Consider the following 14,096-nt stretch of genomic DNA (forward strand, 5'->3'; position numbering starts at 1 on the left):
TGTCCGCACTAAGTTCGGTATCAATATGGTGACACCGGGGGAGCTCGGAACCACCAGGTTGTCTAAGGAGGGGTGAACCGGCCCAGGTCGGAAACGGAGCAGGTCAAAACCCCCATGCCGATCAGTAGTGGGACCGCGCCTGTGAATAGCCAGTGTAGAGCAGCCTGGGCAATACAGCGGCACACTGACTTTTTAGCCAATTTTTATCCATTTATTTTATCAGAATAATTAGTCACCGCTTGTATCTGTATTATTAAAAAATATATAAAATTTTGTTTATACATATTCTTTATTATTATTTTTTTATTATGTATTATCTTTATAATGATCGGATGCAACCCCCCCCCCCCCTCCCCGGTCATTTACTGTAGGTGGCGCCCTACACATCATATAATTCAGGCACTAAAGCTTAGATAAGCAGCAGTGATGAGACTATGTATGAGTTAACATTATGTTATGAGTTATGCAGCGCTTCCTAGCTCACCAATTACTTACACTGGACGCAGAACATGATGCTACACGGAAGGTCCCTGCCTATATATTCATAAAACCCTGAAGGTGTGAACATATTTGCGTGTATAAGAAGGAGAAGTAATTCTCTCAGCGGGCGATAGGTGTCGCTGCTGAGTATAGAACTACATCTCCCATGATGTCAAGACAGAACAATGGGCGTGGCGAAGCAGAGGACGCACAGACGTCGCGACGTTGACGTATTCCAGAACGTTGCTGTGGTAGCGGCGGGCGCCATGTTGGGACAGACGGGAAGCGTTTAGGCGGCAGGTTCCGGTCGCTCATTGTTGTTGTCCAAGCCGGGGTTGTTGTGGGAGTGCGCCGGCTTCCTCATGCCCAGGGTCGGTGGGCGGCGGGAGGAGTGAGGTCACCATGCCTTTGTGAGTATTGGGGTGTGGAGAGTGAGCGGGTATGACGTCATCCGCTGAGGGGGGACCCGGCGGTGAGGCAGCGGCTGGCTGGTGCGGGGTGCTGCAGTGCTGGCTGCTGCTCCCTCATCTCCCTCTGATCATACAGCTCTGTACTACCAGGCTGATGCAATGGCTGCCATCACCTGACTCCATAACCTGCTATTGTGTTCCTGCAGCCCTGGGCCAATCACATACATCCAATTACCTGGCTGACCCCACGGGTCTATCCATGGCAACAAATCAATACCCCTGTGTTGCTTAGTGTCTGGCTGTGGTTGTATGGATAGGATGGAAGTATATGTGATCAGTCATTATCTTCAGTCTGAATAAAGGGGAGATCCTGTCTGATGATGACTCACGGCTAGTATTGTCCAATAACCAGTGGGGGTCTAATTTCAGGAGAGCACCCGCTTCATGTGGCTGGGGCATCCACAGCTACCGACAGCTCATTCATTCTACGGATCAGTAACTTAACCTGGGTTCACATTAGTCTGTGATCAGTCCAGGATGTGAGAAGTGCTGTGCCACGGACTGATCACTCTGCTGGGGACTGGACCAAGTGCATAATATTGATTATGGTACACAGAGCCGACACTGTATTGTTGGCACTGCTGCTTATTGGGGAAATAAGATTTTTGTTTATGTATCAATATTTTGTACGGAGATCAGTCCGTGGCACAGCACTTTTCACGTCCGTGACCACGGAAAAATATGAATCCAGCACTTCGGCTGTGTTCACACGCTGCGTTTAGAAACACAAATCAAGCACATCGTGTAAGGGTAACTCATGAACGGAGAAGTGTTTAGACCTAACTTTTGTGTTCAGGAACTAGCACCACATGTTTTTCTTTGTTAACTAGCAAAACATTTGTTGTTGGTTCTTAAACGTAAACCCATAGGGTGCATCTGTGATTGGAGGTTACTCTTGCAAGTTGCTTCTTAATTGTGTTGTGTGCATGTGGCCTTGCGGTACATAAGGCAACAGTATGCTCCTGGCAGGCCAACTAGTTTGCAGTGAAACCTTCTGAAACGCCATAATTGGGAAACAAAAAAAAAAAAACCTAGTCTCTCCATCCAATCCTCTGCACACGCAGAACCCCTTTAACATTACATTTACAAACTGAACCGTTTTAACCTGTATCATGTCGTATACAAAGTCATCTGAATGTCTCATGAGGAAATCCGTTATGTTGAGGGTTCATGTATCATATGTTTATTGGGATGTATAGCATGTGGCAACTGTAGAGACAGTTGCCTTATGTGTAAGTCAGGTTTATCTCTTCTGTATTGTTGATATCTTAAACATGCCACCAAGTTTGCATCACTGCTACTGATTTCCATTCTCTACAGTTATGGAGGAAAATAACCAGAGTCAACCACTATTGCTTAAAGGGAACCTGTCAGCAGGAATTGTTCAGATCCTGAAGCTAAACACTTCAGATTGTGGTTTTGTTTTTTTAAAACCCTGCATACCATTATCTGAAAAAAAAGGTGGAGACTTTAGCCAAGAAGTCAAACTCTCCTAGAGTCAGAATGTCCCTGTGTTTAATAGTCTTATATCCAGGGACATCACTAACCGCCTCTTCTGAAGTCCAGCACATGATTTCAGTTGTGGCAGAGGGATGTTCTGAAATGGGGAGAGCTTGACTTCTGTACTAAACTCCTTCTCTGTGACTTTCTACAACCAATTTACATCTCACTTTCTTTTCTTGATGATGCCACCACGTTGGGACATGAAGGAAACATGATCTGGAAGTTGTATATCTGCTTGACAACATACTGATTTGGTGGAAGCCTTTTGTTTCAATAGTACTGCAGCCAGTGTTAGGTAGCAGTTCTGGAGATCTGTGTTAACATACCTGTGTGTGTTGCTAGTAGCAGCAGGACTGTGAAAAATAAATGTATATTCCAGGTTTGTGGCTGGACTGGTAAGATCTCTTCACTTAGCACAGCACTTTCCTTTTTCTATGAGTCCCTTCTTTAGAAGGCAGTAACAGGGGGAGTGGCTGTGCCATGCTCAGTGAAGAGGGCTCACTCAATAGTGCAGCAGAGTTCAGTTACAATCCTAGAATTGAAATGCATTTTCCAAGTCCTTCTAATGAGAATGAAATCTATTTTGTGCTTAAAAGTCACAGAAGGTTTCCATTTAGCATCAGTATTTAATTTTTTATACTCCCGTGGAGAAAATAAAAGCGGTGACAGGAAATGATAACGCTCTGTCAGTCTGTCTGTCCGTGGAATCTGTTGGCATCTGTTCTGATTATTGTCCACGGGACCGAAAACCGAAGGTCTGTATCACTGTAATGAGCCCTGCACAGGTTTTCGGTGTTTTCCTCTTGTACGGCATCTGACTCACTAGCCATTCTCCAATTAGAACTAGAGGCCCTGTTCACACACAGTGGGGAGGAGATTCACCCGTAGTAATCAGGTGAAATGTGGACATCCAGACTTAGTTTTTTGTGAATTTATTTTGTTGGACTCTCCTCATAGGCCATCTTTATCTACCTGATGGAGGGCAGGCACCTGTCTCCTGCAGCAATCAGTTGCTCTGGACTACTGGTGGTCCACCGACTATACAGAGAGTTAAAGGCACTAACTAGAAAAATAAAAATGTGACACTGTTTTTACTACTATTTGCTTATTTGAGGGGGCTTGATCTCCTTAGTGCTCACACTGAAATTTTTCATATATTTCACTTATCAGCATCAATAAGACGTGTTGTTCATTAACTGTAATGCTACTAAGGATCTGTTAAGATTACTGTCAATTTTTCTGTTTGCAGATTTGAAAAATAGTCTCATAGCATTAATCCCACTTTCTATCAAATTTGCAGAACCCACTGTGGAGCCAGGGAGACCCCAGCTGTCTCTCTGCTCATGAATAAACAGCAAAATTGGTCTTATTGTTCATACACTGCAAAAAAAAAAAAAAAAGAGAAACACAATGTACTCCAAATCATTCATACTTTTGTGCTTAACCTGTCCAGTTATGAATCAACACTGATAGGCCCAGTAAGACCCATATAAGGAGTGGCTCTGTAGGTGGGGACCACAGAACATTTCTGTTCTAATTTTTTCTGGCCTCTGTTATGGTCACTTGCATTTTTGCACTTGCACCCTATATGTAGCATGAGATGGTATCTACAACCCTCCTAAGTTGTTAAGGTAATGCAGCTCATACAGGATGGCATATCAATGTGAGTTGTGGCAAAAAGGAAGCTGTGTCGGCAGTATCCAGAGTATGGAGCAGATACCAGGATACATGGAAGGGGCAGTAGGATGGCAACAACCAAGCAGGACCACCACCTCCTCCTTTGTACATGGAGGAGCAGTGCCAGAGCCCTCAAAATGATCCCCAGCAGCCCATTAATATCCATGTGTCTGCTCAAACTTACAGAAACTGACTCTGTGAGGTTGGTATGAGGGCCCGACGTCCACAAGTCAGTGTTGAACTTATAGCCCGACACCGAGCAGGGTGAGTGGAATTTGCCAGAGAACACAGAGATGGGGCTTGAATCTGCCAGTGCTCTTCACATGAGCAGGTTCACATTGAGCACATGAGTCTGGCTCTAGCATGGGCTACCAGACTGATGGGGATATAAGCTGGAAAAATGTGAGGAAGAAGAAAGCAAAGCACCAGATTCAAGCATAGAATTTACAAAAGAACATATATTTACATCAAAGTGCATTCACCTGACGTAGGTCTGAGGATAGCATATCTCATAATCTGGTGTGAAGCAGGCAACATTGCTTTGTACCGGGAGCATTGACCATGCAGAAGCAACCCGTTAGAAAGAATTGAAAAGTACAGTTTTCTTTTTTTTTTAAAAATTAATGTATTTCAACCTGAGGAAGGTTCGGACGTGTCAACGTGTAGTTGGTTCTCTTATGATTAATAAAGTCCTACTTGATATTGGGAAAATCTGCAGCATGAATGCTGATTCTTCTCTCCCCAACTTCAGCTGCCTGCAACATCCGCCAGCATGACTGGTTTGGCAGGGGGTCAGTAAAGGTGGGGGAGGCATTTCCTTGGAGAACCCTCCATGTGCTTGCCAGAGGTACCCTGACTGCCATTAGGTACCAGGATGAGATCCTCAGACACCTTGTGAGACCATGTGCAGGTGCTGTGGGTCCTTGGTTCCTTCACATGCAGGGCAATGCTAGGCCTCATGGGGTTGTAGTGTGTCAGCAGTTCTTGCATGATGAAGGCATTGGTGCTATGTACTGACCTGTCTGTTCCCCAGAACTGAATCCAGTCCAGCACATCTGGGATATTGTTTTGTTCCCTCCACTATCCCCAAGGTTACTTTGCACCACAGACAGTCAAGGCTTTGACTGAAGCTGTAACCCCTTACCGCCTACATGTGACGTATTAGTACGTCACACGTCGGCTGCAGGTGTATAGAGAGGGTTGAACCCTCTCCATAAAACTTGGGTGTTGCAGAGGGTTGCATATTGCTAGCATCAATCGTGGGTTATAACCCTTTGAGCAAATGGGCGCCACCATATTGGCTTAGATCGTCAATCCCTTTAAGGGGGAGCGGCGACCTGTTACTATGACAGCCTCTGGTCATACAAAGACCGGTGTCTGTCTCTTTTTAGCATATTTATTACAATGTGCGATTTACACATTGTAATGGTTGATGTGGAAAATCCCCATATACTGCCATACTGTAATGTTATGGATCTGAAATTTAGTAACTCTCATATACAGTGAAGACGCATGTTAATTTGCACATAATACATTTGCACCTGGGTTTATAGATATTCATTGTAGATTTTGAAACCTGTAGCAGAGGTTGCATCTCAAAATGCATCACAAAAGTGAGTGTGTGATTCCAGTCTTGTACCTGACAATGGTATTTTGTACAGGTTTAAAGGGAACCTGTAACTACAAGTCCACAAGCAGGAGGGGAGTCTTTTTCGTGTATTTATAGGTTGCAGCATGAGTGATAAATTTGCTTTTATTCTTTTGTATGACGCAATCAAGTAACCCACCTCCTCCAGTCAGTTTGCCCTGCCCGCTCCATGCATTTGGCGTCCCAGCCCTGCCTCCGCATTGTGATGTAACTAGACATAGGCAGAAAAAGTTTGGGGATTGATCTTACAAGTGGGAGGGCGCAGATGTAAGCTGGGACACTTGCCAGGCACAGTGTGTGTGTGTGGGGTGGATGAACTATTTGAACTAAACATGCCTTAAGATATGTTTCTGCATCAGTCTAGCTACAGCATTCTCATTTAATCCCTGAACTCAGTGGTTTTGCTGAAATAAAATTATGACAATCCACCTCTGTCACTCCTGTGGCTGCTCCAGTGCTTCTTCTGTTACCCTAATTATGCTTCCGTGTACGCTACTCTCACTGGCCACTTTATTAGGTACACCATGCTAGTAATGGGTTGGACCCCCTTTTGCCTTCATAACTGCCTCATTTCTTCATGGCATAGATTCAACAAGGTGCTGGAAGCATTCCTCAGAGATTTTGGTCCATATTGACATGATGGCATCACACAGTTGCCGCAGATTTGTCGGCTGCACATCCATGATGCGAATCTCCCGTTCCACCACATCCCAAAGATGCTCTATTGGATTGGGATCTGGTGACTGTGGAGGCCATTTGAGTACAGTGACCTCATTGTCATGTTCAAGAAACCAGTCTGAGATGATTCCAGCTTTATGACATGGCGCATTATCCTGCTGAAAGTAGCCATCAGATGATGGGTACATTGTGGTCATAAAGGGATGGACATGGTCAGCAACAATACTCAGGCTGTGGCGTTGCAACGCTGCTCAATTGGTACCAAGGGGCCCAAAGAGTGCCAAGAAAATATTCCCCACACCATGACACCACCACCACCAGCCTGAACCGTTGATACAAGGCAGGATGGAGCCATGCTTTCATGTTGTTGACGCCAAATTCTGACCCTACCATCCGAATGTCGCAGCAGAAATCGAGACTCATCAGACCAGGCAACGTTTTTCCAATCTTCTACTGTCCAATTTCGATGAGCTTGTGCAAATTGTAGCCTCAGTTTCCTGTTCTTAGCTGAAAGGAGTGGCACCCGGTGTGGTCTTCTGCTGCTGTAGCCCATCTGCCTCAAAGTTCGACGTACTGTGCGTTCAGAGATGCTCTTCTGCCTACCTTGGTTGTAACGGGTGGCGATTTGAGTCACTGTTGCCTTTCTATCAGCTCGAACCAGTCTGCCCATTCTCCTCTGGCATCAACAAGGCGTTTCCGCCCACAGAACTGCCGCTCACTGGATGTTTTTTCTTTTTCGGTCCATTCTCTGTAAACCCTAGAGATGGTTGTGCGTGAAAATCCCAGTAGATCAGCAGTTTCTGAAATACTCAGACCAGCCCTTCTGGCACCAACAACCATGCCACGTTCAAAGGCACTCAAATCACCTTTCTTCCCCATACTGATGCTCGGTTTGAACTGCAGGAGATTGTCTTGACCATGTCTACATGCCTAAATGCACTGAGTTGCTGCCATGTGATTGGCTGATTAGAAATGAAGTGTTAACGAGCAGTTGGACAGGTGTACCTAATAAAGTGGCCGGTGAGTGTATATTCACTGTGTTGTCCCTGACAGGCAGAAGAAATCAATCCTTCCACCATACCCCAGCTGATGTGTATGTGTTGCCCAGCTGAGGTTGATTAGTTCTGTCTGGATAGTTCAGGTAGCTCCATGTAATTTGTTTATGTACTTCACCCAGCTTTCCCAAGGTCCTGAATTTTATAATTATTTTTTGAGCAAAACCACTCGGATCACGGATTAGAGACCGAGACTAGTCCTGGGGAACATTATAAAAGTCAGGAAGGGACATCCCTGTGTTACTTTTCTCCACCTCCATGATTCCTTATGTAATTTGATTACTAATTTCTTTCTTCATCTTTATATGAGAGCATATATAGCAGTGGAGGCGAACCTATGGCACGGGTGCCAGAGGCGGCACTCAGAGCCCTTTCTGTGGGCACCCGGGCCATCGCCCCAGCACACCATACAGGACTCAAAGAATCTTCCTGCAGTTCCAAACAACTTAGATGCTGCTTCCAGTCATATTTCGATACTTACTTCGCTACTTTGGACTGTAGAAAGAGGGAGAATGAGTAGACAGGGCCGGATTATCTTTGGAGGACCTCCTGCTGGCCCCACGATTCTCTGTGTACAGAGGGACACTGGAAAGAAGCTACAATTATGCAAATTTTCCATCTTTCTACTGTGTTGCTGTCCTCAGGAGGCCAATATGATTGAAAGTTGTTGAACAGGGAGCAATAAGTTACTGCTTTAATTTTTAGTTGGCACCTCGCGATAAATAAGGGGGGTTTTGAGTTTGCAGTTTTGGCACTCGGCCGCTAAAAGGTTCGCCATCACTGATATATAGCATTTTATATGAGAATCTTCAAGAAGTTGTTTGTGAAATATGGACCTAAATCATTACTTCCTCTAACATTTGCAGGTGAAAAGAGACCCCTAACCCCTTAACAACGTAGTAATACATCACACTGCGGGTGGAGCATATTGCAGCAAACACCCATTGGTAACACCGTCGATCGGTGCTAGGGTGTTAGCTTTTCGATTGCCGGTGGCATTAAAAAAAAAAAATGATGGGGCATGTGCACCACCATTCTAGCTTAGATTGTCGCTCCCCGTGATGCCATCGGGGAGCGGTGATCTGCTGCTATCAGCCTCTGGTCGTTCAAAGACCCGAGTCTCTCTTGCAATTTGAACATTTTTAATAGATGATGGGAAAAATCCCCATATACTGCCAATCAGACAACCTGGGGTTAAAGCAACCTGGTCTGAAAGTAGTAAGATTTAATTTAAAAAAAACATAAAAATTCAAATCAACCCCCTTTTTCTAGAGCTGATATAAACGGTAACAAAAAACAGCTATAGGAAGAGGACCCCACATGTTTCGTCACACCATGTGACTTCCTCAGCGGTAAGTGATCAAACGTAAGTATGTCTGCATATACTATATACTCCTGGGGGAGGAGCATGTTAGAGTATATATACATGCATACATACTTACCTGAGGAAGTCGCATGGTGTGACGAAACGCCTGGGGTCCTCTTCCCCACACTCTTTGCCTTTTCACCTGTTACTTGTCCTCACCAGCTGCCTACTCTTCCACCACCTCCAGTTTTTCCTACATGGTGGTATAGTATAATCTACTATATACTGGCATTTCTCAGTTGCATTTTATGCCCCATGTCTTTTCTGTTGGTGGTGTTATTACACACATTTATGCCATCCTATTACATGCGGTTGTGGCAGCACAGGGGTTTCTAACTTATATTGGGCAGTCATTCATCTACATATTTCACTGGTAACTTGTTTGGAAGGTGTTGGGGTCATTAGTGTAGGAGCTTTGTACTCCTCCTTGTCCACACTCAGGTGCCATTCCACGGGCACCTTTTTAGTGTTTTTATCTGTGTGTGTTTTGCATTGTGATTATATTTGTATAAATAAAGATTCCCTTCACATTTGGTCAATGTATTGCATCGCTATTTCTTGTTCAGTTTTGGCTTTTATCATAATCTAGTCTGTAAGAAGTATTTTTTCTTGGATTGGCTTCTAATTATAATATATATATATTTTTTTTATTTTAATAAATCGTTGGTACCAGTCCACTGATAAACCAGGGAACACAGCAGCAAGCCCAGAAGAACTATGGCATCACATCCCCTATCAGTTTAGCATCTCCCAAGGAAACCGATTGCACCCTCACACAGAAACTGATAGAAACATTGAAACCTTTTGGTGTATTTGAAGAGGAGGAAGAATTACAAAGGAGGTAAGATGTATTACCATTCTATATTCCTACAGCTTACAAAAGACTTGGTAGGTGATGAGCTTGCCAGACCTCTCCAGGAATGATGAATGTAATGTTGAGGTTTGGCTGAAGGTTATGTTGTAGGAATCTAAGCACATGAAGCCCTTGTAAAATCCAGTCTAAAATCTTATATGAATCTTCATATTGTAGAAGAGGTTTCTTTGAGGTTGCAGCTGGATAAGTTGGGGGGGGTTTCATTGTTTGTTCGGATGCATAGTATAATTATCAGAACTTATGTTGGGTTTTATAATTCAGACTCTGAGATGTTTATATTCAACATTGATTTTTTATTTTTTATTTTTTATTTTTTTTATTCCTTCTACAGAATTTTAATTTTGGGGAAACTGAACAATTTGGTTAAAGAATGGATTCGTGAGATCAGCGAAATCAGGGTAAGGTGCCAGTCTTAATATCTACTGTTAATGGGAGTTTTTCTCTTTCTTTACACGCAATGATAAATATTTCCTATTTATATTTTTTTCCCTTTTCCAGAATTTACCACAGTCTGTAATTGAAAATGTAGGAGGCAAGATATTTACTTTTGGGTCATACAGATTGGGTGTCCATACAAAAGGTACATGCTCTTAAGTAATGAATCCAAGCTACATAGTTTACCAACACCTTACTCTACGTTAACTGCTTGACCAAATTATTAATGTGTAATGTTTATGGTTTTAGGTGCTGATATTGATGCTTTATGTGTGGCACCCAGACATGTCGACAGAAGCGACTTTTTTTCTTCTTTTTATGAGAAATTGAAGCTGCAAGATGAAGTGAAGGACCTTCGCGTAAGTGTTGCTCTTCTAGTCATTTATTCTTGTGGTGCAATTGAAGTTTTAAATGTCACCTGTTAAAATGTCACTAATGTTAAAGCATCAAAGTTTCAAGGTAATGTACAGATCAAGAGAAATCTAAATATCAAGACTGTCGCATGGAGCAGACAGGAGGTTTCTCTGGCTTTATACATAAATAGGGGGCTTCTTTAGAGCATACTCTTTTTATATGTCCTATTACAGTTCTGTAAGTTGTCAGAGGGGATCCAGTTATATATAAAGATTGTTATTACTATTACCAGAAAAAATATGTTTAAATAGGTGCTAGTGACTGCCGCCAGTTTGAGTCTGACTGAAGTTTTCGGCTTTTGCAAAACATAAATGCTTCATTCAAAAAATGGTACCACACCTGTCTAAAAGTTTTATCTGTTTTTGAGGCTCCATTTTATTCACTGTAGACAGGTGTGGACAGGTTCTCAGAAGAAATCGCACATGTTTTTCAACCACTTTACACTTGACTGAAGACATTCCTAAAGCTGCAGGACAATAATCTGTTGTTTTTTTCTGAGAAATGTGCAAGACTAGCTTTTGGTTTGTTTAAACCATGTTATTTCAGGATGTAATTCTGTTTTGGTCACCATTTGACATAAGTCCATTCATTTTGCAGTAAACCATGTTAATGCTGACTCTAAACCTGCTGTATGCAAATTTCCACTTCAATACCAACATCTATTACGTACAAGTCTAATATGTTGCCTCTATTTTATAGGCTGTTGAAGAAGCTTTTGTACCTGTGATCAAACTTTGCTTTGATGGGATTGAGGTATTTATTATTATTATTATTTATTTATTTTTTTTATTTATTTTTTTTGGATACAAATATATTTATATTTTTCACGTAAGTTTACATGGTGGAACTTTCTGGAAAATTTGCCTTTCCGACACAGATATTTATCAACCTACCCTGTATTTCCAATAGAATCTTACAAGATTCCTCTTGGACTATAAGGTTTATTTTTTTCTGCTGAGACTGTCCCTGAAATCTGGGAAGAAAAGGTCCAAAAGCCTTCTTTGACTTAGTATGGGGACTATGGCACAAATTTTCCTGACAACCACCGTGTGAATGTACCCTTCCACTTGTATTTATTACCGGTACTTTGCTCTATTCTGCCATTCCAATATTTTTCTTCTTTCAGATTGATATTTTATTTGCAAGACTTGCACTTCAGACTATTCCTGAGGACTTGGACCTCCGAGATGATAGCCTGCTGAAGAATTTAGACATAAGGTGTATACGGAGTCTTAATGGTAAGTGCACTATGTGATATATTATTCTTCACAGCAAGTCCTCATGAACATTCTCATGCCCATGAACAGTGTTGGAAATGACACAACTTTGCTCAGTTAAAATGATTCAAGTTCATAGTTAATTTGGAGTACAGTCTGCAACTATGTGTTGGGGGGGCGGGGGGAGGTTGTAACACAAATGATCTATCCCCATGCAAAACTGACTGCATAGAATGATCCTAGTACAGTCTATGACTAAAACGGGTTCAAACCGCCACGTATGCCACCACCCTTAGGTTTTGACCTGCTGGGACAAGAGGAAAGAGTGTTATCATCCTCAACATTTTGGTGGTGATTTTAGCTTTCCGTCTTTCGTTTATTGAAACTTATTTGAATTTTTTTTTTTTCTAAAGTAGAGCAGCTGAAACATTTCCTGTGACACAGCCTTCTGTTTAGCAAATAACTAAAAAAATAGCTTGTTTGTAATCTTCAGTTTTTGGGGGGGTCGTATCCTTTTGTCTTTAATTTTTGTTTTTCACACTGAAACCATGATGGTGCGTTCACACATGGCATTGTGGGGACACGTTTAAACGCATGTTTTTAACATGTTGCCATACGTCTGACTGCTTTAAGAGGTTTTTATTCATAAGTGGAAGCAGCTGTGTTAACACTAGGCTAAAAACATTGGTGTAAAAATCAGGGTTTTTTTCCCAATTGATTTCAATGGACTTGCTTTGGAGTCCATTAGCATTGTTTTTTTACATCTTTCCTTAGACCCTCTATTATATGAGCATATAGAAGGAATAAGAAAAAAAATCATATATGAAAATATTGAAAAATGGCAACTGACAAGCAAGGTATCCATTTTTTAATCGGATCTGTAAATGTTATCCATTAAATAAACCCGATACATCAAAAGCAAAGTATCACTAGCAGAAACTACAAAATGAAAGCCAAAACGCAGGTGCCATCTAGCCCTAAGACGTATAGGAGCCATTACTCGCAAAGGTTATGTATGTTACGTCTTGGAGTTAAAATTGGTATCTAATTGGCAGAAATTTTGGGGATTCTATCTTTCATTACAGCTACTAGATGCGTGAGCTGCACTCAGTACCCCCGCAATACACTAGACAAAGCTTTCTGCTGCCAGTTTTGTGCAGTGTGTAGCATCAGACGGCGCCCTGGTAAAGCTGATCCATGTCATGTAGAAAAATCACCTGTATCAAAAATGCAAAAAAGTACGGACTTGCCACGGTCTGGCAAGTCTGTTCTACCGGCAGCGATCCGCCGCTCCTTAAAAGGGTCCGCAATCTGATGCTTCATGGCAGATGCGGCCCTGCCAGTTAGGATGAAATAAGGTCCTTATTAAGTTTGCATTTTTAACATAGATTTTTGTTTATTTTTCCCCAGGTTGCAGAGTAACTGATGAAATCCTCCATTTAGTACCGAACATTGATAACTTCAGGTTAACATTGAGAGCGATCAAACTATGGGCCAAGCGTAAGATTCTCAGCAATATCTTTTAGTTCACAGGCTGCTTCTAGAATTTCTGCTTATACCCCTCTTTGTTTTCTCCTATGTAGGCCATAACATATATTCCAACATCTTAGGATTTCTTGGTGGCGTTTCATGGGCTATGTTGGTGGCAAGGACATGCCAGTTATATCCAAATGCAATAGCATCCACGCTTGTCCATAAGTTTTTCCTTGTATTTTCTAAATGGTGAGTTTATAAAGGGCCACTGGTATGTATGTTCTGCTCTGTTCATGTAGACTTTTATACATCCGTTAGATGAAATTCTTCTGTTTGATCTCTGCAATGTATTTACAGAAAAGTAAATTTTAGTAGTAGAACTGTAGTAGATTATGTGGATGGACATTTGTTGTTGGACTATGTATAATTTTGTCTGTAGTTTAGTAATCTCTTTATTAGGGAAAGTTGATCTCTATGCTAAGCGCTTCTTTTTGTTGTGCTAAAAGACCTCATTGGCTACATTGGGGTCTGTTTGGGTTTCTGTGATAGCCTATTAATTAACTGGACTTCCTTGTCCAACTGTTTAAAGGGGTTTTCCCACCAAGCAAGTTAGGCCATATCCACAGGATAGAACCTAACTTGCTGATCGGTGGGGGGTCTCGGTGATGAGACCCCCACAGATCACAAGAACGGGGGCTCACAGGTACCTCTGTCAGAACCCTTTGTCACTCTGCAAGATGAATGGAACAGACTGTCCCACATGACCATTCTGCTCCATTAATCTCTGTGGAGCTGACGGAGTTTGC

The 14,096-nt window shown here is 42.3% G+C and overlaps 1 protein-coding gene across 2 annotated transcripts in view; it reads left to right on the forward strand.

The window, feature by feature from the left end:
* The first annotated feature begins 694 nt into the window (after positions 1–694).
* The window catches only part of PAPOLA (poly(A) polymerase alpha), a 31,594-nt gene continuing 18,192 nt past the window's right edge, over positions 695–14,096 (forward strand). For both annotated transcript variants that reach the window (XM_072115989.1, XM_072115990.1), the window contains exons 1-9: positions 695–890; positions 9,551–9,718; positions 10,083–10,149; positions 10,250–10,331; positions 10,436–10,545; positions 11,300–11,353; positions 11,727–11,838; positions 13,228–13,317; positions 13,401–13,539. In XM_072115989.1, coding sequence (XP_071972090.1) covers positions 883–890; positions 9,551–9,718; positions 10,083–10,149; positions 10,250–10,331; positions 10,436–10,545; positions 11,300–11,353; positions 11,727–11,838; positions 13,228–13,317; positions 13,401–13,539 — 830 coding nt within the window. In that variant the 5' untranslated portion in view covers positions 695–882. The remainder of the gene's footprint in view (positions 891–9,550; positions 9,719–10,082; positions 10,150–10,249; positions 10,332–10,435; positions 10,546–11,299; positions 11,354–11,726; positions 11,839–13,227; positions 13,318–13,400; positions 13,540–14,096) is intronic.

Source organism: Engystomops pustulosus, chromosome 7, assembly GCF_040894005.1.
Source record: "Engystomops pustulosus chromosome 7, aEngPut4.maternal, whole genome shotgun sequence".
NCBI classification, from domain to species: domain Eukaryota; kingdom Metazoa; phylum Chordata; class Amphibia; order Anura; family Leptodactylidae; genus Engystomops; species Engystomops pustulosus.